The sequence below is a fragment of the Dasypus novemcinctus genome, chromosome 28 (assembly GCF_030445035.2).
Source record: "Dasypus novemcinctus isolate mDasNov1 chromosome 28, mDasNov1.1.hap2, whole genome shotgun sequence".
NCBI classification, from domain to species: Eukaryota; Metazoa; Chordata; class Mammalia; order Cingulata; family Dasypodidae; genus Dasypus; species Dasypus novemcinctus.
Genome location: NC_080700.1, coordinates 34,500,651 through 34,528,578, shown reverse-complemented (window position 1 = coordinate 34,528,578; position 27,928 = coordinate 34,500,651). Strand labels below are relative to the sequence as shown.

Sequence of the window (27,928 nt, the reverse complement as noted above, 5' to 3'; positions counted from 1 at the left end):
TTCCCGGCAGCTTCTCGCTCCTCGTCTGCAGGGCTGATAGCAACAAAGCAGGGGCCCAATCTAATGGTGGCGCTTGCTTGTGTTGATAACAACACATTCCCCCCAGGATGCTGTGGGATTTTTAACCAATTCTAGATCTTTCAAGTGTGCGTCGTTCTAAGGAGAAAAGCCCTCACCGCCCCTCCTCCCCGTCATGATATCATGGGATTCTCTCTGAATTTGTGCTTTGGAGATGACAACAAACCAGGATACTCAGGTGTCTGCTACCCAGCGCGGGGCGGGTCTCCAAGTCCGAGGCGGCGCCCTGGGGTCCTACCAAGATCACTCAGGCTCCACCACAGGGCGCTGGGACTCTAACCGACCCAAACATTAGTCAGCTGGTTGGGTGAGGCAGGGCGATGGAAGCCCACCACCTAACAACCTGGACAGCTATAGGAGCAGCCCCGCGCCTCGCAACAGCTGACCCAGAGGCGACCGCGGAGCCACCAGACCGGCCCCAATATCGCTCTGCGCGGGGGCAGGAGCCGGGGTCTCGGGACAGGCCGCGGGGAAGCCCGGGGGGGGGAGGCGGCGCGCGGCTGGGGGTCTCGGGCGCCTCCGGGTGGGCGGCAGGAGAGCCGAGGGCCGGCGAAGCGGAGCGCGGGCCTCGGGCCAGCGGGTCCGCGGCGCCCCCTCGGCCCCGCCCGGCCGCGCCCGGCGCGCGGCGTCACAGAGCGCATGCGGGCCGCGGGGCATGCCGGGAGCGCGCAGTGGCGGCAGCAGCGGCGGCGGCTCCGGCGGGGACGCGGGCGGGGTGGTGACCGTGTGGGAGGTGGTCTCACTCTTGGGGAAGCTGCTGGGGACCGTCGCCGCCCTGAAGGTGATCCTGTACCTGCTCCGGGTGTGCTTCGCGATGGCCTGGAAATCCGGCGGCGCCAGCCACTCGGAGCTCATCCACAACCTCCGCAGTAAGTGCCGCCTCCGCCGCCCGGGCAGCCGGGCCTGGACGCGCCCCGGGCCGCGCGCGGCGTTCTGGCCCCGCCGAGTCCCGCACCGTGTGTGCGACCAGCTCCCCCGACCTGTCACCGCTCCGCGATGTGCAGCGAGGAGGGGGCTGCCCCTGGAGTCGGCCGCCTGCTGCCCGGGACCCGGCGGCGGGGAGCGCGCTGGGGTGGGGTGGTGCTGCCAGCCCCCTGGACCCGGGGCTGGACCGAGGGGGGCGTTTTCTCACCTTCCTCCTGCTCCCTGGTCGACCTCGCTGCGAGCTTTCCCTCCTGGTCTGCCTCCCCCGCCCTCCGCTTTTTCCTCCGGGGGGAGATGCCACCGTCTGATCTAGGCAAGGGGAGGGAGAGGCAGAGGAGAATTTTGCCATTGCAGATGCTGGGAGGAATTTCTCGGGCAGCTGCCCAGTGCAGAGCTTCGTCGGGGGCGGAGGACGAGAGACACGGGGGATGCTGTCCTTGCAAGACTTGTATTTCAGGAGGCTTTAGACATCCTGGGACCCAGCAAACGATTGTGTGTGTGTGTGTGTATGTTCTAAGTTTTTTCAGGGGTGTCATTTGCTTGGAGAACCTTGTATGGAAGTTTCTCTATACCATTCTCTTTAGTTATTTGTTCCTCCTGCCGAAGATAATTTTAGGGTGGGATGAGTGCTGTGTCACTTTCTTTTTTTAAATTGAAATATCGTGTCGCTGTCTGTTCGCGATCCTGGAAGGACCGCAGGGCATAATAATCTCACTTTGATCAGAGCTTATAGCACTCTTTGCCGCAAACTTTGCAAATAATCATATCTTGCCAGTGGTATTTTTGACTTATCATTTATTTTGTTTTTCATGTATTTGTCATATCTTCCAGCTCAATTTGTAACCTTGAGGGTTTTGAATCCTCCCAAAGAACATAATACTCATAACTTTCCCTACAAATGCCAATTAAATGTCCATTATATGCCTAAATTTTGGGATTACAAAAATGAATGAGAGAAATAAGTAGCACTTTCTGACACATGGTTGGTATTTAATATTAATCATCAGCCCTTTTTTTTTTTGCTAATACTTAGAATGTGGAAATTGTCTTTAATGTTTAATGAAGAATGTTTAGATTTCAAAATTCTGTGAAACATTGCCAGGTTTCAGTTTATGGAAGGATAGTTATTGGAAATAGTTAAATGCTGACGCAGTCTTAAGTGTGATGTAGGTTCCCATGGATTGCAGATATGCTCATTATATTGTAAATGCTTTTATAAAATTGCTTGACATGGTCTTAGTGCCTTCATTTGCAGTGTACACACCTTGAACTTTCTATACATGAATTGTGATTAAGTAATTTTCCACCGGTAGGTTATCCCAGTAGACACTTGGCTGTGGCAGAAATTTGTAATCAGGCTCTTAAAATCTCTCCTTTTTGGGCCAAATTTGTGCTAAGCCAAACCAGGTCTTTTTCCAGTGCTTTTACATTTTAATGCATCGATTACTAGCCTTAACTCAAATGTCCCAGATATTTTTCTATCAAAAATTTTAATAAGGAATATTTAACATACATGGATGTTGATTTTGCTGATATTTAGATACTAAGATCTAGGTTCCTAAGGAAATTAGAGTTCTCAAGTTGCTTAACCTCTTTTGTAACACTTGTGCAACTTTAGTTTCAACTTCTTGCTGAGATAATTTTAGCCAATAGATTTTTTTTTTTACTGTTATCTTAAAAGTAATATTCGCTCTTATGAACATTTCAGCGTGCATGAAATTGAAAATTTCTTTCTGGTTATTCCACTGTTCTTTAGAATCCCTTAGAAAAACATGGAAATTTGATTATGTTGATGTTGACGTGAAAAAGGATCTACAAATTAGAAGAGGAACATGTAGAGCCTTGCATGATGATATGCGTGTTTGTTTTGTAAATTCACAAACTTTACTAAAATCTCACTGTTTATGAATGTTCATGTATGAATGAGACACTTCAAAAATTTTATTTAAAAAATAGTACTTTTTATTCATATGAGCTGATAATGTGCTTGTGAAACAAATTGGTTTAATTTGAAACAACTGGGAACCTGTTTAATCCAGGGAATGTGACAGAGTTTATAAAGTAATGTTTATATTAGAGTTTATTTTCTACTTTTACTGAGATAATTTCAAGATGTGATAAATGTTATGAAAGGTAGGACAGGAGTGAATAAGGTTGGGAGAGTTGGTCTCCTAGAGCGTGGGTATCTAAACCAAAGGGTTTGTGGAAGGTTAACTCAATTGACTACAAGTGCTATACTGGCCACTTAAAATAACGCTGACAGTTGTCCTTTTACCTGTTTTTATTTAAAAATTTTTTTCAGTCCTCTACTCTAACACAGCAGTCATTTCTATTTATGTCTCTTTTCCATCCTTGATTGTCATTTTACTCATACAGTTTTTATAGATTTGCTCAGTCATTCAGTCAACCAACAATGGAATACCTAGGCACTGGGGATACAGCAGTCCTTGTAGCTTGCTTCTAGCGGAGCAGACCAGTATATATACCATTTCACACCATGATAAATGCTATGGAGACAAAGGAGGGAAGGAGTAGTGGGAGTGTGGGGTGGTAGGTTTGCAGTTCTAGGGTGAAAGACCTAACTACGGTATTATTTGAGCAAAAATTTGGTGAAAGGGAAGAAGCAAACCATGCAGCTGGAGCTGGAGAATGAGTATTCCGTGCAGAGGAAAACAGCAAATGTTGGATTTGGATTTGAGATGTGTGAGAAAGATTGGCATCAAGATGTAACACTGAGAATTTAGGCCTGGACAAGAGGAATGAGTTGCCATTTTCTGAGTTGGAAATGAGTAAACAGCAGGACTTTTTCAGGGAGGGGGAGAATCCCGAGTTTATTTGGGGGAACTTGAATTTAAGATGCTTAGAAGCTATTCAGGTGGGCGCCTTCATTTGGAGTTTGAGGATATAAGCGTTACGATAATTTGTAGCTTTTGTATCCTGAAAGCATTTACTTTTGCAAATATATCGAAATTATTTTGTTGAACATTTAATTTTAATATTACATTGCTTTTATTGTATGCACTCAAAGGTCAACTGTAACCAACTAATAAAATCCTAAGGGACTATTTCCAGAAATTGGAGCCTTATTCAGAATCTTGAAAATAGCTCATTTTAGCATATTTCAGGTCAGTCTTATAGGTACATGCTAGCAAGTAAACTTATAGTGCTTTGAATAATATTTAATTATGCAACTTGGAATTATTTTTATGTTTATTTTATTATTTTTAAATTTCCATTCTGATAACAAATATACAACATAAAATTTCCCATTTTAACCACTTTAAGTATACTATTCAGTGGTATTAATTACAGTCATAATGTTGTGCTACCATCACCACCATCCACAACCAAAACTTCTCCATCACTTATCTTACTGGCTAATATCAATATGCCTATTAAAATTAAAATTAAATTAAAAATTCAGTTCCTCAGTCACTATAGTGACATTTCAGGACCTTAGTAGCCATATGAGGCAAAGTGGCTTCCTACTGGACAACTCACATATAGATCGTTTCCATAATCACAGATGCTTTTGACACTAGATCTAGATGCTAGGTTATATTACATTCTATTTAATGTTATCATAGGTTAAGTTAAAGAAAGCTTCCATTGTGCTTTTCCAAATATTTTTTATTAGTATTGCATTTAGTTCTGACTAATGTACTTTAAGATTATCAGAGAAGGATGGTCAAGATAACAAGAGAATCAGCAATTTATATGATGATCACTTGAAGAGATTGATGTTGTTTGGTTTAGCAGAGAAGGCTTATGGGAGCAATGATGTTTAAATATTTGAAGAAATGTCATCTAGTAGAGGGTCAAACCAGGACAAATGGGAGGTAGATTTTGGCTCATTTTAAGAAGGCACCGACAAAGCTATCCAAACATCACGAGAATTGGCTTTCAAAAAATAGTGTTTTCTGTCACTAGATATGTTGAAGCAAAGAATAGGTGACTATTTCACTCTCTGGGATATTGTAGAAGAGATTTTGTCATCAGATTTGAATGTATATAGATCTTCCAAATCCAAGACTCTCTGATTTTTTTTTTTAGATTAAAAAAATTATTGAAGTATATCACTCATACATAAACATACATAAACAATAAGTATATAATAATAGTTGTGAACTTATAAAACAAACATACATAATATCATACAGGGCTCTCATACCTCACCCTACCACCAATACCTTACATTGTTGTGAAACATTTTTAACTAATGATTAAGAGCATCCTTAAAATATTACTACTAACCAAAGTATCTTACATTTGGTGTATTTTTTCCCCAACCTACCCTATTATTTATTCATTTATTTATTTTTTATCCCCCCCCCCCTTGGGCTTGCTTGTTGTCTGCTCGCTGTCCATTCGCTGCATGCTCTTCTGTGTTTTTATTTGTCTCCCTTTTTGTTGTGTCACCTTGCTGAGTCGACACTCGCGGTGCTTGTGGGCCGGGCGGCACTCCATGGCACTTGCAGGCCGGTTGGCTCTCTGCTGTGTGGGGCGAGCTTGCCTTCACAAGGAGGCCCCAGGATGCTAAGCCAGGGCCTTTTGTAAGGTAGATGGGACCAGCTGATTGAGCCACAGCTGCTTCCCCCTATTATTATTTTTTAAAATACATTTTTATTAGAGGTTGTGAACTTACAAAACAATCATGCGCATGTGCAGAATTCCCATACAATACCCCTCTATCAATACACCACACTGTGGTGGAACATTTGTTACAGATTACGAGATAATAACAGACTATTTTACCACTAACCATGGTCCATAGTGTACATTTGGCACACTTTTTCCATCCTCCGCCAACACAGTACGTCTTTGGCATCGATGCATGAGTATTACAGTGTTGCTGTTAACCACAGTCCATAGGTCACTCCAGGTTTATTTTTTCCAAGACTATGATTTTTAATAGCATTTTGGATTATATAAAGCCACATATGGTGTGCATATGTGTGTGTTTAAGGGAGAGGTATACAGAAGTTAACATTTGATTGCCTTTATTTTAGCGTTTTGTATAACATTTTTGTTTGCCAGAGGTGTATGGAGTACTTTGAGAAACAGCATAAAAGCAAAGCTGTTTAACTTTGTGTATCTATTAAGAATGTTAAAGGTATAGAGAAAGATATTTATTTTTAAATAATCTTTGGTATTTATATGGTATGCCTTATCATAATTACCATCAGAACAATTCTTTTTTTAAAAAAAAGATTTATTTATTTACTTACTCCCCCCCCCCCCCATTGTTTGTTCTCTGTGTTCATTTGCTGCCTCTTGTTTCTTTGTCCGCTTCTGTTGTCGTCAGTGGCCTTGGAAGTGTGGGCGGGGACACGGCCTTGGAAGTGTGGGTGGGGACACGGGTCAAGGAGCCCCGGGGTTTGAACCGCAGACCTCCCATGTGGTAGGCGGACGCCCTAACCACTGGGCCAAGTCCGTTTCCCCAGAACAATTTTCTGTGATTATAGTACAAGTTTAAAACTAATCCCTTTCAGACTTTCTCTAATGACGATCTAAAGCTCTCCTGCCCACTTACCACGCCTAATTCTTCTGTATGGGAAGGAAACGGTGAAAATCTCATCGTCTCACTGTTTTCCTTAGTATGCTGACAGTTGCGTAAGAATACGAGGTGGGAGGTTAATAAGGTGGTTCCATGGTGATGAGGACCATGGCTCCTCTTGGGTGCTCTGCCCGCCAAAATTCCTTCCCTGATCTACACGGTTGAAGATGGTTTTCCTCCACCATTGCCATGTGCCGGCCAGTGGAGAGGAAAACCCTCTTTCCCTTTAATAACTTCTGCACATACTCCATTGATAACTTCAGGGTACACATAACCACAGGAAGGCTAGAGCAGGCGCCCATAAATTCTATGACTATAGAAGAAGAGGACTCCTGCTACATCTTGCTACTTGGAGATTTTATATGTATAAAGTATGTTTAAAATGTCTATTTAAAAAAGCTAGATGATAACACTGTTGCGGAATTAAAAAGATTTTTAGTCAAGTAATATATGTAGATGAAGGGCTTATAATGAAAAACAAGTCACTTCTCCCATTCTTCCCCATCCATCCCCAGACTCCTTGCCTAGAGTAAACCACTTTTAAATAAGTTTTTTGGTTCTTCTTGTGATTGTATTCATATCTCTAATCCATATGCTTAAATGATTTCTTGTTTTATCAACGTTAGACATCTACTGATGTCCTGCCAAGAGAGATGAGTGTTGATACACTAAGAATCTACTTCCTCCACCCATTGTGATTATATCATAATTTCTGGTTCCTCTTTTGTGGTTACCTTCATAACTTTGAGTAATATACTTTAATCTTTTTTTCTTGTTCCCTAACCTATAAATGAACATTCTTTTTAAAAAAAATATTAGATGTACTATTTTTAAGTGTTTTTGAACACTTTATTTGGAGATACTGGGAATTGAACCTGGGACCTTGTACGTGGGAAGCAGGTACTCAGCTACTGAGCTGCATCCATTCCTCCTAACATTACTTTTTTTTTTTTTTTAGGTACCAGGGACTGGGGTTTGAACCCTGGTCCTTGTATGTGGGAAGCCAACACTCAACCACTGAACCACATTGGCTTCCCTGAGTTGGTTTTATCTTTTTTTTCCAGGGAGCAGTGGGAACTGAACCCAGGACCTCCCGTGTGGAAGGTGGGAGCTCAACTGCTCGAGCCATATCCACTTCCTTAACATTACTTCTTAACATCTCCATTACTTCTTTTTTTAAAAAAAGATGTATTATTAATTTATTCCCCACCTCCCACCCCGTTGTCTGCTCTCTGTATCCATTCTCTCTTTGTTCTTCTGTGACCGCTTCTATCCTTATCAGTGGCACTGGGAATCTCTCTTTCTTTTTATTGCGTCATCTTGTTGTGTCAGCTCTCCATGTGTGCAGCACCATTCCTGGGCAGGCTGCACTTTCTTTCGCGCTGGGTGGCTCTCCTTGTGGGGTGCACTCCTTGCGTGTGGGGCTCCCCTACACAGGGGACACCCCTGTGTGGCATAGTGCTCCTTGGCGCGTATCAGCACTGCACATGGGCCAGCTCCACATGGGTCAAGGAGGCCCCGGGTTTGAACTGCGGACCTCCCATGTGATAGTCAAACGCCCCATCCATTGGGCCAAGTCCGCTTCCCTCCATTGCTTCTTCACATCTCTACTTTGTAAGAGGATATTAGGGAGTCCTCCTTTCATTTTCCAGCTTATCAGCGGTTCTTTTATTTTGTCAGAGTTGATAACATTTATATTTTGTTCTAGATAATGGAGTCTTCTGTACTTTATTTGTTGGTTCTAAAAGTTGAAATTCAATAGCCAGCATTAATAGTTAACGACTGTTACAACGCTTTAAAGAGCTGTGTAGTATGCTATGATTTTTTAAAATAAATTTCAAATTAAAAAAAATATTTTTTGTGGTTACGTATATAAAATTTGTCATTTTAAGTTAAGTAATTATTATTGAAAATAATTATTTTTACATTGTTGTGCTGTCATCATCTCTTTCCATTACTAAAACTTTTTCACAACCCAAAACAGAAACTCTTAATAAACAGTAGTCCTTCATTCCCCCTTCCTTCAGCCCCTTGTAGCCTTTAAGTTGCTTTCTGTCTCTGTGAATTTGCTTATTCTACATGTTTCATATAAGTAAAATCATACTATATTAGTCCTTTTGTGACTTTCACTTACATAGTATTTTCTAGGCTCATCTCTATTAGAGCATGTATCAGAACGTTGCTCATCCCTGTTATAGCATGTATCAGAATGTCATTCCTTTTTATGGTTGAATCGTATTCCATCGTATGTATATACCACATTTGATTTACCTTTTCATCTCTTGATGGGAACCTGGGTTGTTTCTACCTTTTGGGTACTGTGATAATGCTGCCGTGAACATTGGTGTACAGTGTTTGATTTTTTTTCCATTATCACAGATCCTTCTACTACTCAAGAGAAATAGTTAACTGTTTTTTCTTATTTACTCTTCATAAGTTGATTAAAATCATGCCATTTCTTAGTTTTCTTCATATTTAAATCATGACTCTTGTATAGCATTTCTGATTTGTTTCATGGTACTTTGATTTATTTCTTTCTGCCTCTTCTCCCTCCGTGCCAGGTTGGGAGAGGAAACATACCTTCTTAACATGACCTTAATTTTTTCAAGCTTTTTATTATTTGATCTGTAGCTGGGATTCTGTTACATTCTCCATTTTGAGTCCTGCTGCCTCCTCATTTGAATCAACAGCATCATTGTAATTACTTAATTAGGACCCTAGGACTGTAAGAAGATTGGGGAGGATGGGTTCTGAAGCCATTTCCACTATTTCAGAAAGTCTAATGGCAATTACACATTTACTACCATGAAAAAGCAAAGTAAAACATCACATTTCTTTGCTGTTGGCAAGGAATATTTCAAGACATTGGAAGTTAAATGTGTCATAGATTAAGAAAAATGGAAAAATGACTTCATAGTAAATGTAACTTGGTTAGGCATCTTGCAAACTATGGGATCCTGGGCAAAAATAAGAACCTTGTGGTGAAAATATTAGAAAGCACCTAGTAGTGGCCTACTTTTTTTTTTCTTAATATGTTTTTTCTGTTTTTGTTTTAAAGATTTATTTTTTATTTATTTTTCTCCCCTTCCTCCCCCCTCCTCCCCATTGTCTGCTGTCTTGTGTCCATTCACTGTGTGTTCTTCTGTGTCTGCTTGCATTCTCAGTGGTACCAGGAATCTGTGTCTCTTTGTTGCATCATCTTGCTGTGTCAGCTCTCTGTGTGTGCAGCGCCACTCCTGGACAGGCTGCACTTTTTTTTTTTTTGCATGGGGTGGCTCTCCTTGCGGGGCACACTCTTTGCACATGGGGCTCCCTTACGCAGGGAACACCCCTGTGTGGCACAGCATTCCTTGCACGCATCAACACTGTGCGTCGGCCAGCTCACCACGGGCCATGAAGCCCTGGGTTTGAACCCTGGACCTCCTGTATGGTAGGTGGGTGGTGCTCTATCAGTTGAGCCACATCCACTTCCCAGGTAATGGCTTACTAAAGCTGTATCCTGACATTTGATGTATTCAGCTTTTAAAAAAAATTTATTAGACATCTCTACAACTTAAGTTTGACATTTTTTTTAGTAGTAAGATTTTAAAAATTAGCTTATTTTTGTCTTTTTTTAAAAAGATACATAGATCACACAAAATATTACATTAAAAAATACAAGAGGTTCCCGTATACTCCACTCCCCACCCCCCTTAGCTTTTTTTTAATCCCCCCCACACACAGCTTGCTCTCTGTCCACTTGTGCTTTCTTCTGTGTCTGTATTTATTTATTTTAAAAATTTATTCCCCCTGCCCCTTGTGGCTTGCTTGTTGACTGCTCTCTGTCCATTCGTTGTGTGCTCTTCTGTGTTTTCACTTGTCTCCCTTTTTGTTGCGTCACCTTGCTGAGTTGGCTCTCCGCGGCGTGCAGGCTGGTGGCACTCTTTGGTGCTTGTAGGCCAGGCAGCTCTCCGTGGCATGCAGGCGAGCCTGCCTTCACAAGGAGGCCCCAGGATGCAAACCAGGGCTTCCCATATGGTAGATGGGACAGGAACCCAGTTGATTGAGCCACAGCCAATCCCCCCCCCCCCCTTAGCTTTTTAATAAATGACAGCTGACATCCTTTTGAAAACATTTTGGGATTTTAGTAAATTCTGTATGTCTTTGTAGGGTAAGAAAGTAAACTCTCATGAGTTTGATAGTAATATATTATCTAGCTTAAGGTAGATGACCTGTTTATTTTGGTTTGTAGAGTGTCCTGGAGTAATTTTAGATGTCATACTTCAAGTATCCCTCTTGAGGAGAGTGAATAAAGTGAATATGATGATGAGAATTTTAAAAGTTGATGAATAATTGGAAGTATTGAGTGAGGCTGTTTAGCCTGAAAATACAGGGTGTAGGGTGGTCATGATATGTCTTCAGATGTTTAGAAAAGGTTGGCTGGATATAAAGTTCCATATATTTTTACTGGCTTCAGAGGGCAACATTAAGGGTCCATGTAAGTGAATTGTGGAGAGGGGCTTAATATGGGGAAGTTTTTAATAATCAGGATGGTCTGAATATGGGAAGTGCTATTCTTTGAGCCAGTAACTATCAAAGGAGCTCTGCATGTAGAGGCCATGTTACCACTTTATGGAGAAGATAGGTTTGATGACTTCTGAGGTCCTCTGCGGCCTTTGAGATTCTGTGATTCACTCATCTGGAATTTGAGTTAATTTTAGGGCAAATGAACTGCTCAAGAATTGTTTTGATGAATTAAGTAGTAGAAGTCACTGAAATATTTGAATATGTTAGCAGCAATATAGTGAACTGGTCAGTAGAAGCTAATACATCTCAATTTGAGTAGTCCTCTGTTTGCTCTGTGATCTTGGATAACTGTCTGAACTTCAGTTTCATCATCTGTAAAATGGACATAATAATGCCTACTTTATAGGATTTTTAATGATGTAAGATGGTTTTATAGAATTAAAAGAGTGTATGTAAAGTGCTTAGGATTGTGTCTGGCGTTTGGTGAACATTCAATATATAATTGCATGATTAATACTGCTTTAAAAACTTATTAAAAATGTCTTTGCTGTTTTAATAACCTTTTCAGATAGCTTGCCTAGGTTTTTTTGTGTGGAAATAATATTTTTTATTTGGGTTAATTCATCTAAAATTTATTATTTTAAAATAGAAACATGGAAGTTTGTCTTCACCAACCTGTAGCTATTTTCTATGTTTCTTTATTTGGTGTGCCTTCTTTGCTAATTAAAATTTGTTTTCTTTTGGTACTTGGAAGGTTTGTATTTTTGTGCTAGTGTTTAACTTTGTACTTATACCTTTTATAGTGTCCTTAATCTACCTTTTTCTTAACTATTTGATCTGTCAGTATTAAGTGGTATCCTTCGATTCCTCCTATTACCTATATGGCAGACAGTGATCTTATTCTACTTTCCCTTGTTTTGTTTTTTTTTAAGGGCCCTTCTCTCAAGGTGAACCCATTCCAGGGCGCCCTGTCCTTCACAAAGAAAAGAGAATTCTCCCCAGAGCTCAGCTTCTCCGGGATCAGTTGCCGTTACTGTATCCTCCCATTATTTTTAGTCGCATTCTTTCTACCTTGTCAGAATATATAACATTTAAGTACCATGTCTGCCCTTATTTTAATCTTTTCTCTTCAATTCGATTTATCTTTTTTATATGTACCCCTGATTATCTCTTGGTTAGATGGAATACATTCTGTAGAAAATTCTGCAGGAATGGCTTGTGTGTACAGTATTCTCTTGAGTTCTTGCACATTCAGAACTTTTTTCTATAGCCTTCATATTTGAAGGATGACATGGTTGGGTATAAAATTCTTGGGTTACACTTAAAAAAATCATCTTTATTAAGGTATAATTTAAATCAAATAAAATACTCTAATTTTAAGCGTACAGTTTGACAAACATGTAGTTATGTAACCACCACCTTAATCATGTTATAGAAGAGGGGCTGGCAAATTATGGTCTGTAGACCAAAACTGGCTAGCTGCCTGTTTTTGTAAATAAAGTTTTATTGGAACACAGCCATGCTCTTTGGTTTACATATTGTCTTTGATCATTTTTGCACTATAACAGCAGAGTGAAATAGTTGGAACAGTATGGTGTGCAAAACCTAAAATATGTTATATTTGGCTTTTTACAAAAGTAGCTCATTTTTCTTCACTCCAAAAGTTCCCTTATGTCTCATTGTTGTTAATTCCTTCCCTCCATCCCCAGCGCCTAGCAAACATTGATTGCTTTTTGCCAATATAACGTGGCTCTTTTAGAATTCCATATAGATGGAATCATATGTAGTCTTCTGTGTCTGGCCTTCACTTAGATTAATGCTCTTGAGATTAATCCACACTTTCGTTCTTTGAATTGAAAATCTCCTTTACTCTTGGTTTACTTTGTATTTTGCTGTTAAGAAGTCTGATGGTTTGGTTTTTTCCCCAAAACTTTATTAATTTGATCATTTTTGCCTTGAAGTTCTGAGAATTTTCTTTCTTTGCCTTTAAAATATAGTTTTATTAGTTGATATCATGAGGCTGATAGTTCCTAGTACTTAATTTTTCTTACTTTTTTGGTAAACTTCCTTATAATATGTTCTTTTTCATCTTTATAAATTGATTTATATTTAAATTTTATATGAATTGCATCATACAATATGTTACACAAAGTATTTAGTTCATAGTAATACAATCATATGGTATATAATACATTTTTAAATATTCTGTTTAATTAGCTGAAACGTTCTGGATTGCATTTTATATTCTTTATGCAGTAAAAAGGACATTTATTTGGGAAATGGGGGATAAAACAGAGCTTGCTGAGAAATGGGAGAGAAAGATGGAAATACACACCAAGATTTGGTGTGGGCTCTTCTGGGCAGAGAGAGCCTTTATGCAATAGCTTTGAATGGAGTTGGTTTGAATTCTCATACCTTACACCCGGTCCTTCCCTACCATCCCATATTTAGATTTTCTTGTAGACTGGCGTCTTAGTTCAAGAACTTCCTCTTTAGTATAGTGACTTGGAGTTTCTTTAATGAGGATGGTATTGAGTAGTGGTGGTGGGAAGAGGGGAAGAGTTGGCATATTTTGTTACTCTTTGATTTATGCAGGATCCTTAATTTTCTCTTCCAACTTCTTTTGTTCCCGTCATTGCTACATCTGCAAGAGATACCATCCTCTCTCTATCTTATTTTCTCCCAGAAGCAATGCTTCTCCACGGCTGCCACTTCTGTGTTCCATTTACTTTTTAATTTTTTTAACAGCTTCACTGAAATATAATTCACATATCATACAGTTCACCCTTTTAAAGTGTACAGTTCAGTGGTTTTTAGTATATTCACAGCTAACTGCAAGCATCATCACTACTTTTTTAAAGATTTAATTAATTTATTTCTCTCCCTTTCCCCCCTGTTGTCTGCTCTCTGTCCATTCGCTGTGTGTTCTTCTGCGTCCGTTTGCATTATCCGGTGGCACTGGGAACCTGCATCTCTTTTTTGTTGTTGTTGTTGCGTCATCTTGCTGTGTCAGCTCTCATGTGTGCAGCGCCACTGCTGGGCAGGCTGCATGTTTTTCATGCAGGATGGATCTCTTTGGGGGGGGGGGGCACACTCCTTGTGCATGGGGCGCCCCTACGTGGAACGGCATTCCTTGGGTGCGTCAGCACTGCATGTAGGCCAGCTCATTACACAGGCCAGGAGGCCTGGGTTTGAACCCTGGACCACTTGTGGTAGGTGGACTCTCTATCAGCAGAGCCACATCCACTTCCCCATCATCACAATTTAATGTTTTCATTACTTCAAAGAGAAACTTCATACCTTTAAGCTATTGCTCCTTTATCTGCTTATATCCTCCAACCCTAAGCACTACCAAGCAACTTTCTGTTTTTATAGATTTCCCTGTTAGCAGTTTGTGTGTATATGTGCATATATGTATTTATACATAAAACAAAAGTGTACAATTCGGTGGCATTAATTACTTTTACAATGTTTTGCTACCATCACCACCTTCCATTACTAAAACTTTGGCATCACCCCAAACAGAAATTCTTTACCCATTCAGCAATGACTCCCCATTCTCCCTCCACTAAACCCTAGTAACCTCTAATCTGCTTTCTGTCTCTGTGAATTTACTTGTTCTAGCTATTTCCTAATGAAATCAGGCAATATCTGTCCTTTTGTGACTGGCTTATTTTACTATTATATTTTCAACATCTGTCCATGTTGTAGAATGTATCAGAACTTCATTTTTTTAAAATGGCTGAATAAAATTCCACTGTACATATGTTTTTTCATATCTTTTGCCCATTTTAAAAATTGGGTTGTCTTTTTATTATTAAGTGTAAGAATTCTTAATGTGTTCTCGATATAAGTCCTTTATCAGTGGTATGGTTTTCAAATATTTTCTCCCTTTCTGTGGGGTATCTTTTCACTTTCTTGAAACTCTCCTTTGATGTACAGAAGTTTTTAATTTTAATGAAGTTTGTCTTTTTTCTTCTGTTGTCCATGCTTCTGGTGTCATATTGAAGAATCCTTTGCCAAATTGAAGGTTGTGAAGATTTATCCCAATATTTTCTTCTAAGAGTTTTATAGGTTTACCTCTTAAATTTAGATTGTTGATCCATTTTGAGTTACTTTTTGTATATGTTGTGAGATAAAGGTTGAGCTTCATTCTTTTAAAGCATGTGGATATCCACTTGTCCCAGCAGCATTTGTTGAAGAGACTATTATTTCCCTATTGAATGGTCTTGGCACCCTTGTTGACCCACTGATTTTTTTTAAACTTTTCGCATTGAAACAATTTCAAACATAAAGGACAGCTGCAAAAATAACACCCTAGACACCCATATCCATCAACCTCAATACCTTGCCACTCTTGCCGTACCATTCCATTCATCCATCCATCTTCTGAGATGGATGCTGCACACATCATACTCCTTGAACACACAATACCTCCACTGCACATTTCATACAAACAGTGACACTCACCCCTTCACCTTAATTGCAGCCATTATGACCAAGAAATCCAGTGTTGATATAAAGCTTACATTCTATATTCCAACCATTTCCCAAGTCCCAACAATGTCCCTTTGAATCTTTTCTCCTCCATTCCTAGATCCCATCCAGTACCATGCACTATATTCAGTTGTCATTATCTCTTCAGTTTCCCCATCTTCCCTTCCTTTTAATTGTGGAAACACATGTACAACAAAAATCCTCCTGTTCAGATCTTTCCCAAACATACCATCCTGGGACCTGTCTCATCCACAATGCTGCAGTACCCTCATCACCATCCACTACTATAACTCTCCCCTCAACTCAAACAGAAATCGTACACTCACTTTGCATTAACCTACCCATTGTCCCTGCCCTGACAACCTGCTCTCTGCCTACCCTCCTTATCGTCATCATGGGGCTCAAATACAACATCCCAAATCCATAACCATCTGGCCTACCCTGATACCAAATTAACAACTTCAGTAGCATGCATAAATTATGGTCCTACACTCCTTCATCCATTCACCACTTCCACATAGCTCATGTTACAGAAAATATCTGTACATCACAAGTCCACAACCACTGATTTATCGTTAAATTTTATGCTTTTGCCTTTTAGATCCTGTAGGAAGTAAAAAGTGGAATTACAAATAAAAACATAATGGTACTGGTATTATATTTATGCACGTTATTTTCTTTACCAGAAATCTTTGTTTTTTCATGTGGCTTCATTCAACTGTCTAGTATCCTTTCCCTTCAATCTGCAGAATCCCTTTTGCATTTCTTACAGAACTGGTCTGGAGGGTCCTCAGCTTTGACTTAACTTGGACTATCATAATCCCTTCCTCATTCTTGAAAGATAGTTTCTTTTTTTTTTTTTTTGCTCTTGGCACTTTAAATATGTCTTTCCACTTCCTTCTTACCTCCATTGTTTCCAAGGAGAAATCAATACTTAATCTAATTGAGGCTCATTACGGTACATGAGACATTTCTTCTCTCTCCTGTCTTTCAGAATTTTCTCTTTATCTTTGGTATTTGATACCATGGCATGGTGTGGTCTGTTAGAGTTTATTCTGTTTGAAGTCTATTAAGCATCTTAAATGAGTATATTCACATCTTCATTACATTTAGGAGGTTTTCATCCATTATAGCTTGAATATTCTCTCTGCTCCTTTCTCTTTTTTTCTGGCACCCTCACATTGCATATATTGGTGCACTTGATGGTGTTCCACAGGTTCCTGAAGCTCTGTTCATTTTTCTTCATTCTTTCCTCTTTTTGCTCCTCAGACTGGATGATTTCAATTTTTCATCTTCAGGTTCACTGATCCTTTCTTCTGCCAACTCCACTCTGCTATTGAATCTCTCTAGGGAATTTTTAATTTCTGTTACTGTGGTCTTCAACACTGTTTGGTTCCTTTTCATAATTTCTATCTTTCTGTTGATATTCTATATTCATCTGTCATTTTTCTGATTTCCTTTAGTTCTTTGGCCTTGTTTTTCTTTAGCTTTTTAAGCATATTTAGGACCATTTTTAAAAAGTCTTTAACTGGAATTCCAAGTTCTGATCTTTCTCATTGATGCTTTAAATGTTTTAATTTTTTCCTTTGCCTGGCCATCAGTTCCTATTTCTTTTTATGTTTTGTAACCTTTTGAAACCTGGATATTTTGATATGTTTAGTGTGTTTTAGACTCTGAGGCATCCTAGCCTTAAGCTTGTATCTAGCTAATGTTATGAAAGACAGAGCTTTCCTTGAATGTCAGGAGCTAATTAAAAAAAAAGAAGAAGAAGGAAAGAACTCAAGCCTTTTCCAGTCTTTTCTGATTGATCTATGCAAGTGTTCTTCTTCAGGACTTATCCATACCATGAGTTTGGAGAATAGCTCCAGGCCAAAGCTTTGGGGCCTACTGGTTTTTTTTTTTTTTTTCCTGTGCATAACTCTTGTTTTGGATATGCATGTTTGCCCATAGGCATTCCCCTGTTTTTAAGCATATGTTGTTCCCTCTTCTCTAGAAACAATTTCCTCACACTGGGGCACCACAAATCCATACCAGTCAGGTATATGTTACCTCCTAAATATAACTCAGATCCTTCTACCTTTCTGTATCTTTACTGTCATTATTGAAGACTAGAAGTCTTTACCTGGCCCATGGGCTCTCTTCCAGTTTTGATCTCCTGCAATCCACTCTCTACGGTGCTGCCAGAGTGTAGCTATTTACAATACACCTGAATCACATCACTCCTATGTTTAAAATATTTCCCTCATTCATTTCAGAAAATGGAATCATCAAGACAGATAAAGTATTTGAAGTAATGCTGGCCACAGACCGCTCCCATTATGCAAAATGTAACCCTTATATGGATTCTCCACAATCAATAGGTAAGCTGTGGATTTCTCCAGATGTCACTTATTTACTCATTTATTCTATATTTTTTAGGTAAAAGTTGGCTTGGATGCAGATATTAATCTATTACCTTTCTTGTTTGGTTTTTATACTTTAGGAAGTTTGCTAATCCCAACATATCCATTTTAATGCAATTTATATATGAAGTATCTTTTCTTTTTTCTTAGTATATAAGGTATATAAAGCATTTTTTTCTTTATGCTTTCAGTGAAAACTTATTCTAGTTTTAGCTGAATGCTTGGTTTTATTTAGTGTTGACTGAAGATTGCTTTTTTGCACTTTTAAATCAGTGTTTAAAGGAACAAGTGTAATTAAGTTATTACTGAATTCTCTGCTTCATTTGCCCTAATTTTTTTCTCGTATTTGTTTTTAGAAAGTTCCTTTTTTAACTCCTTATCCTGAAGCAGGGTTTGCTGAGCTGCTGAGCCTTGGCAGTGGGAGCCTTTGAGGCTTAGAAGCGCCTCGGGATTCTGTCAGCACCTGCCACACTGTCTTCTTTTGAAGCACTCTGACAGTCAGCAGAGAAGGTCCTGGGTTGCTTCTGAACCCCGAAGGCACCTGCTACCACCGCTCAGTGAAAATTGCTTCCGAGGCAGAAGCAGGTAAATAAGTTTTGAGAGAGCAACACTGGGAGATAAGAAACTAAGATCTAAAATACAAGAAAAGATTTTGTGAATTAGCATCATTTAATAGAAGGAGAAAAATATAGATTATTAGCCTCTTAATTTAGCTTGATTACCAGTTGCTCCAATTTAAAAAAAAAATGCCAGAAATATAAAGCCATTTACTTTTGCATATAGTAGGGACATACCCTTTGTATATAGAAGCTCATTTTCTTTTTATAAACCTGAAGGAAAAAACAAGTGCAAAATCTATAAATCTCAACTTATTGAAATTCTTCTTTTCTTGGCTGTCTGTTCAGAAGAAAGTTTTAGAAGCTTGGGATTGTTCTGGAAGATGAGCACATTAGCCTTTGGCATGATTATGTTTTCTAAATTTAACTTCTGCATGGTGATACTCTAAAGTACAAAATAGAAGTTTTATGTTCTCTTGAGGTCATTTAAAATAATTAAAAATAATTTATGGGTATTAAAAAGGAGTTGTGGAACATGCAATGTGTTTGTGCCGCTGAATGTGTCAGTAGTTCTCCTCTTGTCTTGCAGGCTTCCAGGCAACAATCAGTGCTCCGCACATGGTAAGTGAGCAGTGGTGCATTTGCTTACAAATGGCTCACCTTTTCCTTCAGTGGAAGGTGTTTCCGAAAGTTTTAAACTTTTAATTATATAAATTTTATCATCTGTAGATTATCTAAACTGGTAATAAACATCTTTTTCTTGATAAATGGCATATAGAAGCAGCTATTCTTGGTAGAAACTGTTACACTGAAGGTTTAGCTGATTATCATTATTATCTATTCTTGTAAGAATTGAATACAAAGGTTAATTAGTGATAAGAGCGAATTAAGGGAGAGAGTATTTTAAATAGTATAAGGGACAGGATATAGAACTAACAATTGAATATTATTTCACATAGTTTTTGGAAAATTCATTAGGGAATGGTCAAGTATAGCAGCTATGAAGCTGCGTAATGTTGAGAACGACCTATTTTAAGTGATCTAGCACTCCCTCCCACCCCTTGGATGATCTAGCACTTTTAATCTGTTGGGAATTTTCTTGGGTTTTATGTATTAGTTATTTGAATTAGGACTCTTGTTTTTTGATGTTTCAGAGCAATAGCTTCTCTAATTCTCTGCAAGTATGTAGGATTGGATAAGTACTTATTTTCCTAAAATAAATTCTACAAATTTTCATAGTGAACTGATATATAGTGGAAGAAAAAAGTAGAATTATTTGTAAAACTCAGATATATTGAAATAATGAAAATGCTCAAATGATGATTGAGGTGATGAATGCTCAACTATGTGATTATACCTATTAATTTGCTTAAAAAAACTTACTTAAAATCTAAAAAAAAAATTTCAAATAGGGAATCCCCTTTTTAAACATGTTAAAAAATGCAGAAGCTGTAAAAAAGACTTAATTTATTTCACAACACAAAAATTTAGGATTTCTGCAGAGAAAATACATTGTAAGCAAAATTAAAAGAAGTAAAACTGAGGGAAATATTTATAATGCATATAACAGCATAGGGCAAATACCCATATATATGTGTGTATATATATAAATATATTTATTATATATTATATATGTAAATATAAATATATACACACATATAATATAAAAATAAATATATATATAATAAACCTATATTTATATTTGTGTATATACACACACACAGACATACACATGCATACATACATATGTGTATCCTGCCTATCAATAAATAAAAACAGTAATCTAAAGAAAATTATAAAGGAATAGATGATAGTTTATAGAAAAAGAGACACAAATGATGTAATATTTAAACAAATGAAAAGATGTCACTTTCACTGGTAATTAGTAAATTTCAGATTAGCACACAGGCAAATACTTTTTTACCTATCAGATTGTCAGAGATCAACAGTTTAAGATTTTATTTTTTTAATAGTTAAGTTTTGCCTAATTTTGAAATTTATATCAATGAAAAATACTTTGTGTATTCTTTTTTTTTTTTGAGGAAATGGGGCAGGGACTAGAACCTTGGACCTCATATGTGGGAAGCTGGTGTTTAACCACTGAGCCACATGGGCTCCCTGAGTTGATTTTTTTTGCTTGTTTGCTTGTTTTTGTTTGTTTTTAGGAGGCACTGGGAACTGAACTTGGGAGAAGCAGGCGCTCAACTGCTTGAGCCCCATCTTCTCTCCTGGGTATTCTGTATTCTTTTTACCATTTTTTACCTATTCGATTGTCAGAGATCAAAAAGTTTAAAACTTTTTTTAATAGTTAAGTTTTGCCTATTTTGGAAAATACTGTGTATATTCTTTTTAAAAAAACTTTATTGCAGTAATTGATAGCAGAGAATTTCCCATTTTAACCATGTTCATGGGTATAGTCCAGTAGTATTAATTATGTTCACAGAATTGTACAGCCATCACCGACATCTGTTACCTCTTTATTGCCTCAGACAAACTGCTCACCCATTAAGCTATAATTCGCTCTCCCCAGCCCCTGGTAACCTATAAACCACTTTTGTCTTTGAAGTTTGGTTCTGCTAGGTATTTCATATAAGCAAGATCATACAATTTTTGTGTCTGACTTATTTCACTCATCATGTCTTCAAGTTTTATCAAAGTTGTAGCATGAAACAGAACTTCATTCCTTTTTACAGCTGAATATTATTCCATTTTATGTATATATCACATTTTGTTTACCCTTTCATTTGTTGACAGACACTTCAGTTGCTTCCACCTTCTGGTTATTATGAATAAGGCTACTATAATCATTGGTGTACAAATATATGTTTGAGTCCCTGCTTTCATTTCTTTTGGAGTGGGTGTGCTGGGTCATGTGGTAATTCAATTTTCTGAACAACTAACACTGTAGTGTGGCTGTACCATGCTACAAATGCCACCAACATGTATAGGGTTCCTATTTCTCTGTATCTTCATTAATATTTTTTATTTTCTGTTTTAAAAATTATAGCCATTCTAGAAATGGTGTGTGAAATGTTATCTCATTGTTCGGGTGTGTGTTTTTTATTTTTTTAAGGAGGTACTTGCAGATCGAACCCAGGACCTCATACATGGGAGGCAGGAGCTCAACCACTCAGGCTACATCTGCTCCCCTCTCATTGTGGTTTTTTTTTTTAATTTATTTTTTTTCTTGCTCTCCCCCTCCCCCGCCCTCCTATTTTTGCTGTCTGTGTCCATTTGCTGTGTGATCTTCTGTATCTATTTCTCTTTGCCTTCTCTTCTCGTCTTTCTCTTCTAAGATTCTGATGTGGAGAGAGAGAGGTTCTTTGTCAATTGTGCCACCTCAGTTTCTGGTCTTTGCTGTGCTTCACCTTGACCCTGCCCTTCGCCTGTCCTTTGTTGCATAATCATTTTGCTGTGTCAGTCACTTGTGTAGGCACTAGCTCACCACACGGGCGCTCAGCTTGCTGCGTGGGTACTCGGCTTGCTGTGCGGGCACTTGTGTGGGCCCTTGGCTCATTACACAGGCCATGGCTCACCACGTGGGTACTTGGCTTGCCACATGGGCACCCACGTGGGCACTCGGCTCACTGTGCGGGCACTGGCTTGCTGTGCAGGCACGCTTTCTCTTCTTTTTCACCAGAAGGCCCCAAGGATCGAACCCAGGTCCTCCCGTATGGTAGGTGGAGGCCTTATCACCTGCGTCATGTCTGCTTCCCTCATTGTGGTTTTGATTTGCATTTCCCTAATGGCTGATGATTTTGAGCATTTTTTCATGTACTCATTGGCAATTTGCATATCTTCATTGGAGAAACATCTATTCAAATCTTTTGTCCAATTTTAAATTGGGTTGTTTGTCTTTTTGGTGTTGATCTGATGGAGTTCTTTATTCTGGATATTAAACCCTTATCACATGTTTTCAACTATTTTCTTCTATTCTGTGGGTTGTGGGTTGTCTTTTCATTTTCTTTTTTTTTTTTTTTTAATGTTTTTCAGCAGTTATTTTTTTTAAAAAAGATTTATTTATTTATTTAATTCCCCCCTCCCCCGGTTGTCTGTTTTCTGTGTCTTTTTGCTGCGCCTTGTTTCTTTGTCCGCTTCTGTTTGTCGTCAGCGGCACGGGAAGTGTGGGTGGCCGCATTCCTGGGCAGGCTGCACTTTCTTTTCACGCTGGGCGGCTCTCCTCACGGGCGCACTCCTTGTGCGTGGGGCTCCCCTACGCGGGGGACACCCTTGCGTGACACAGCACTCCTTGCGCACATCAGCACTGCGCATGGGCCAGCTCCACGCGGGTCAAGGAGGCCCGGGGTTTGAACCACGGACCTCCCATGTGGTAGACGGACGCCCTAACCACTGGGCCAAGTCCGTTTCCCTTCATTTTCTTGAATAGTGTCCTTTGACATACAGAAGATTTTAATTTTGATGAAGTCCATTTTATCTATTTGTCCTTCTGTTGCTTGTACTTTTGGTGTCATAGTTAAGAAATCACTACCATATCCAAGTTTCTGAAGGTTCTTCCTTATATTTTCTTGGAGTTTTATAGTTTTAACTTTTATGTTTAGGTCTTTGACCCATTTTGAGTTAATTTTAGAATATGGTATGAGGTAGGCCTCTAACTTCATTCTTTTGTGTTTGGGTATCTGGTTTTTCCAACACCATTTGTTGAAGAGATTTTCTTTCCCCAATTAATGTAAAAAATCAGTTGGGCATAAAGGTGGGGTTTATTTCTGGACCCTCAGTTCTGTTCCATTGGTCTCTGAATCTATACCAGTACTGTACTATTTTGATTACTCTGACTTTGCAGTAAGTTTTACAATTGGGACATGTGATACTCCAATTTTGTTCTTCCTTTGCAATAGGATTTGGCTATTTTGGGCTGCTTGCCATTCCGTATGAATTTGAGCATCAAAAAGTTTGAAATTTTTTATTGACAAGGGGAAACCGGTGGCCACATACTTTTGCTGGTAGGAGGATAATTGGTACAGTGTCTTTGGAAGACAATTTGGTAATACCAAAATGTGAACTACTTTACACTTAACAGTTCCATTTTTAAGGCATTTATCTTATCGGTATAGCTTCCTAAGCACAAAATTAAAGATACTCACTGGCACATTGTTTAAAATAGCAAAAAACCATAGCAGTAACTATTAATAGTCCGTTAATAGTGGATGGTTAATAACTCACAGTCTATGTTGTGGAATACTCTGAAGCTGTTAAATGAGGGAGATTTTTAAGTATGAATATGACAAGATCTTCAGAAACATTAAATATGAAAGTAAAGTACAAAAGGGCATACAGAGCATTCTGTGATAAGCAAAATCAAATATATATACACATGTCACTTCCCATCCCGTCACGCCTAGGTCCTGGCATCCACTAATCTACTTCCTGTTTCTACAGATTTGCCTTTTCTATACATTTCATAAAAGTAAAATTATTCAATATGTAGCCTTTTGTGTCTGGTTTAGCATAATGTTTTTAGGTTTCATCCATGTTGTCACATGTATCAGTACTTAATTCCTTTATATCACTGCATAATACTCCGTCTTATGTATGTTATCCATTTCTCCACATCCTCACCAACACTTACTTTATTATCTGACTTTCTGATTCTGGTGGGGGGGAAGAGGTAGCTTAGGGTTTTGATTTGCATTTCCCTAATGGCCAGTGATGTTGAGCACCCTTCCTGTGCTTTTTGACTGTGTATCTTCTTTGGAGATGTGTTTATTCAAATCCTTTGCCCATTTCTTAATTGTGTTGTTTGCTTTCTATTGTTGAAAAGGATGCATTTTTAATCACGTTTTCTGAGGAACCTGTGATATTAATAAGCAAAATGTGAATGTGTGTAAATAGTGTATTTATGTGCATGTCTATCTGTATATACAAACAGTAAGAATATACTGTCCTTTGATTGCTGAACCAGCATGTGGATAGGATAAAATAATATTGTATCATATGGGACAAGCACTGGTGATCTTGTGTGAATTATTACATAGATCTTTGAAATATCAAAAGAGCAACAGTGAGGAAGCTGCAAAGAGAAATGTCTTCTTAAATTCACAGGCTTAGAAATAACTGAGACCTTGGAATATTTTCCAAAGCCCTAATTAAGGAAAAATGTGATGTAGGAAGCAGACTTGGCCCAATGGATAGGGCGTTTGCCTACCACGTGGGAGGTCCGCGATTCAAACCCCGGGCCTCCTTGACCCATGTGGAGCTGGCTCATGCTCAGTGCTGATGCACGCAAGGAATTCCATGCCACGCAGGGGTGTCCCCCGTGTAGGGGAGCCCCACACGCAAGGAGTGCACCCTGTAAGGAGAGCCGCCCAGTGCGAAGGAAAGTGCAGCCTGCCCAGGAATGGCGCCGCACACACGGAGAGCTGACACAACAAGATGATGCAGCAAAAAGAAACACAGATTCCCAGTGCCGCTGATAAGGATAGAAGCGGTCACAGAAGAACACACAGTGAATGAACACAGAGAGTAGGCAACTGGAGGGGGTGGGGGGGAAAGGGGAGAGAAATAAATAAAATTTAACAAAAGAAAAGAAAAATGTGGTGTGGTCAATGGGCAAGAGATTAAAAACAAGCTGTTAAAATGATATTCAGGTAGAAGTGAGTACACCTACCACCTAGATTTTGGATTGTAAGTACCATTTCTCACAGAAAAGGACTAGAGCTCCTCGGAGGCTGGACTGATAAGTTAGGAACCATGAAAGTGCTCACAGGCTAGTGGGGTTATATCAGAAGGACATAGGAACAGGCTCAAAGAGGCTCCTAAAAGCCATATTTGAGACAATTTTAGAACCAAAGGAATAATAATGATAACAGTTGTAACACAGTGAATTAAAAAGCAAAAATCTGAGTCTGTGGTAGTTATAAAAAAGAGCAAGACAAGAAGAAAAGGAAAGATATCCTTTATAGGGAAAAAACAAGAATGCAGTTAAATGTTGAAGGAATAATAGAATTTGAATTATCACTATTTGGTAATCATTGTAATAATTGAATTAAGGGTTATCAATGAAACTAAAACCATTAAGAGAAAGGTTGTTAGGGAACAAAATGTTATGTAATCTTATAGTATTATTCCATGTATTTCTTAATAATTAAAAAGAAAAAAATATGCTTTTAAAATAGAGCGATCTGGTGGCTGCTGTATCGACCAAGTGGTTGAGCTTGGCATGTCCTTAGTGAGCTGCCTCAACACTCTGTGGTTCCTCATGTAAGGCAGGGAGAGATACACAGCATGATCCATGGGGTTTTCTTGCTAGAAGCCTTTATCTGAATCTAACCATGAGAAATAGATAAACCAAAGCTTATGTGGAACAACTGAACTGGACTCCTCAAAGAAATCAACGTTCTGAAGAACAGAGTGGAGGGATTGGTGGAGGAGGCTGGGGGAGAACTGGTTTTGACTGGGGAGGCAAAAGAGACACAAAAGCCAAATGTAATAAGTGAACCTTGAATAGAATGGGAGAAAGGCAGTTGTAAAGGACATTTGGGGGATAATTGAGGAAGTTGGAATATGGCACATATGTTGGATGATGTTGAATTGGTGATTTTTTCATTGCGGTGGTGTTGGATGTGGTTGTGATTAAGGATGTCCTTGGTATGGGCAGAGGCATGTGGAAGTATTTAGGAGAGAAGTATCATGATGACCACAGCCTGCTTTAACATGGTTTGGCAAGGTCGTGAGCTATTATGTAGAGAGTTGGTGAATCTAGGGGGTGGATGTAGCTCAAGTGGTTGAACACCTGCTTCCCATGAATGAGGTCCTGCGTTTGATCCCTGGTACCTCCTGAAAACAAAACAAAACAAAGAAAATGAAAAAACTCTTATTGGGGAGCAGATGTAGCTCAGTAGGTCCTGGGTTCAGTCCTCAGTACCTCATAAAAAAATTGGTGAATTTACGTGAGTCTTTTAATTTTTCTGAGTACTTGAAATATTTCAAAATTATAAAAATAACTTAATTATTTTTATTTAATTTTTAAAATTATTTTTATTATTATTTTATTATTATTATTTAATTATTTTAATTATTTTTATTTAATTTTTACTTGGACAGATATTTGTATACCATTGTTTATCTCAGCATTATTCCCAATAGCTAAAAGGTAGAAACAACCCAGATGTCCATTGCAGATGAATGGATAAACAAAATGTAATATATACATACAATGAAACATTACTCAGCCACTAAATGGATAAACCTTGAAGATACTATGTTGTGTGAAATTAGTCAGACACAAAGGAACAGATACTACATGATTCCACTTACATGACATGCACATAAATATATTATTTACACACATACACATTTTGCTTATTAATATCACAGGTTCCTCAGAAAACATGATTAAAAATGCATCCTTTTGAACAATAGAAAGCAAACAACACAATTAAGAAATGGGCAAAGGATTTGAATAAACACATCTCCAAAGAAGATACACAGTCAAAAAGCACAGGAAGGGTGCTCAACATCACTGGCCGTTAGGGAAATGCAAATCAAAACCATAAGCTACCTCTTCCCACCCTCCAGAATCAGAAAGTCAGATAATAAAGTAAGTGTTGGTGAGGATGTGGAGAAATGGATAACATCCATAAGACAGAGTATTATGTAAGTCACCTACGTGAAACAGCTAGACCGTGGAAACTCCTCGAGACAGAAAGGAGAGTATAGGTTATCAGGGGTGGAGGATGGGGCAAAGGGAATGGGGAGTTGATGCATAATGGAGTTTCTCTTTGGGGAAATGAGAAAGTTCTGCTAATGGATGGTCTTGAAAGTAGTGCACCATTGTGAACGTGATTAATCCCACTGAGTGGTATGGTTGGGAGTGGTTGATTTGGGTAAGTTTACGTTGTATATATGTTTCCACAATTTAAAAAAAAATGGAGCAACTAAACAGATGGTGACAAATGCAATAAATGATCCTGAAAGGATCTAATAATGAAGAAGAAAAACCTTGAAAGGTTGTTATTGGAGCACAAGAAAAAATTGGAATATAGACTGTAAGCTGAGGCATCTCTCCAAAGAAGATGGCCAGAAAGCACATGAAAAGATGCTCAACATCATTAGTTATCAGGGAAATCTAAATCAAAACCACATTTAGGTTCCATTTCATACCCATTAGAATGGCTGCTATTAAAAATACAGAAAATAGTATGTGTTGGAGAGGATGTGGAGAAATAGGAACACACATTCATTGCTGATTGTAATGTAAAACGGTGTAGCCGCTGTGGAAGACAGTTTGGCAGTTCCTCAGAAAGCTAAGTATAGAACTACCAGATGTCCTGGCCATTTCACTATTAGGTATAAACCCCACATAATTGAATAATTGAAATCAGGCTTGAACACATATTTGCACACTGATGATCATAGTACCATTATTCACAATTGCCAAATAATGGAAG

General features: G+C 38.7%; 1 protein-coding gene across 4 annotated transcripts in view; it reads left to right on the top strand.

Annotated features, from left to right (window-relative positions):
- Nucleotides 1-167: 167 nt before the first annotated feature.
- PCMT1 (protein-L-isoaspartate (D-aspartate) O-methyltransferase) overlaps nucleotides 168-27,928 on the top strand; it is a 51,691-nt gene continuing 23,930 nt past the window's right edge. For 2 of the 4 annotated variants that reach the window (XM_012522331.4, XM_012522332.4), the window contains exons 1-3: nucleotides 725-947; nucleotides 17,818-17,922; nucleotides 19,111-19,142. In XM_012522331.4, the coding sequence (XP_012377785.2) occupies nucleotides 734-947; nucleotides 17,818-17,922; nucleotides 19,111-19,142 (351 nt within the window). In that variant the 5' untranslated portion in view covers nucleotides 725-733. Of the gene's footprint in view, nucleotides 257-718; nucleotides 948-17,817; nucleotides 17,923-19,110; nucleotides 19,143-27,928 lie in introns of those variants that run through there. The other 2 variants (XR_011647721.1, XR_011647722.1) reach the window with 2 other exon arrangements.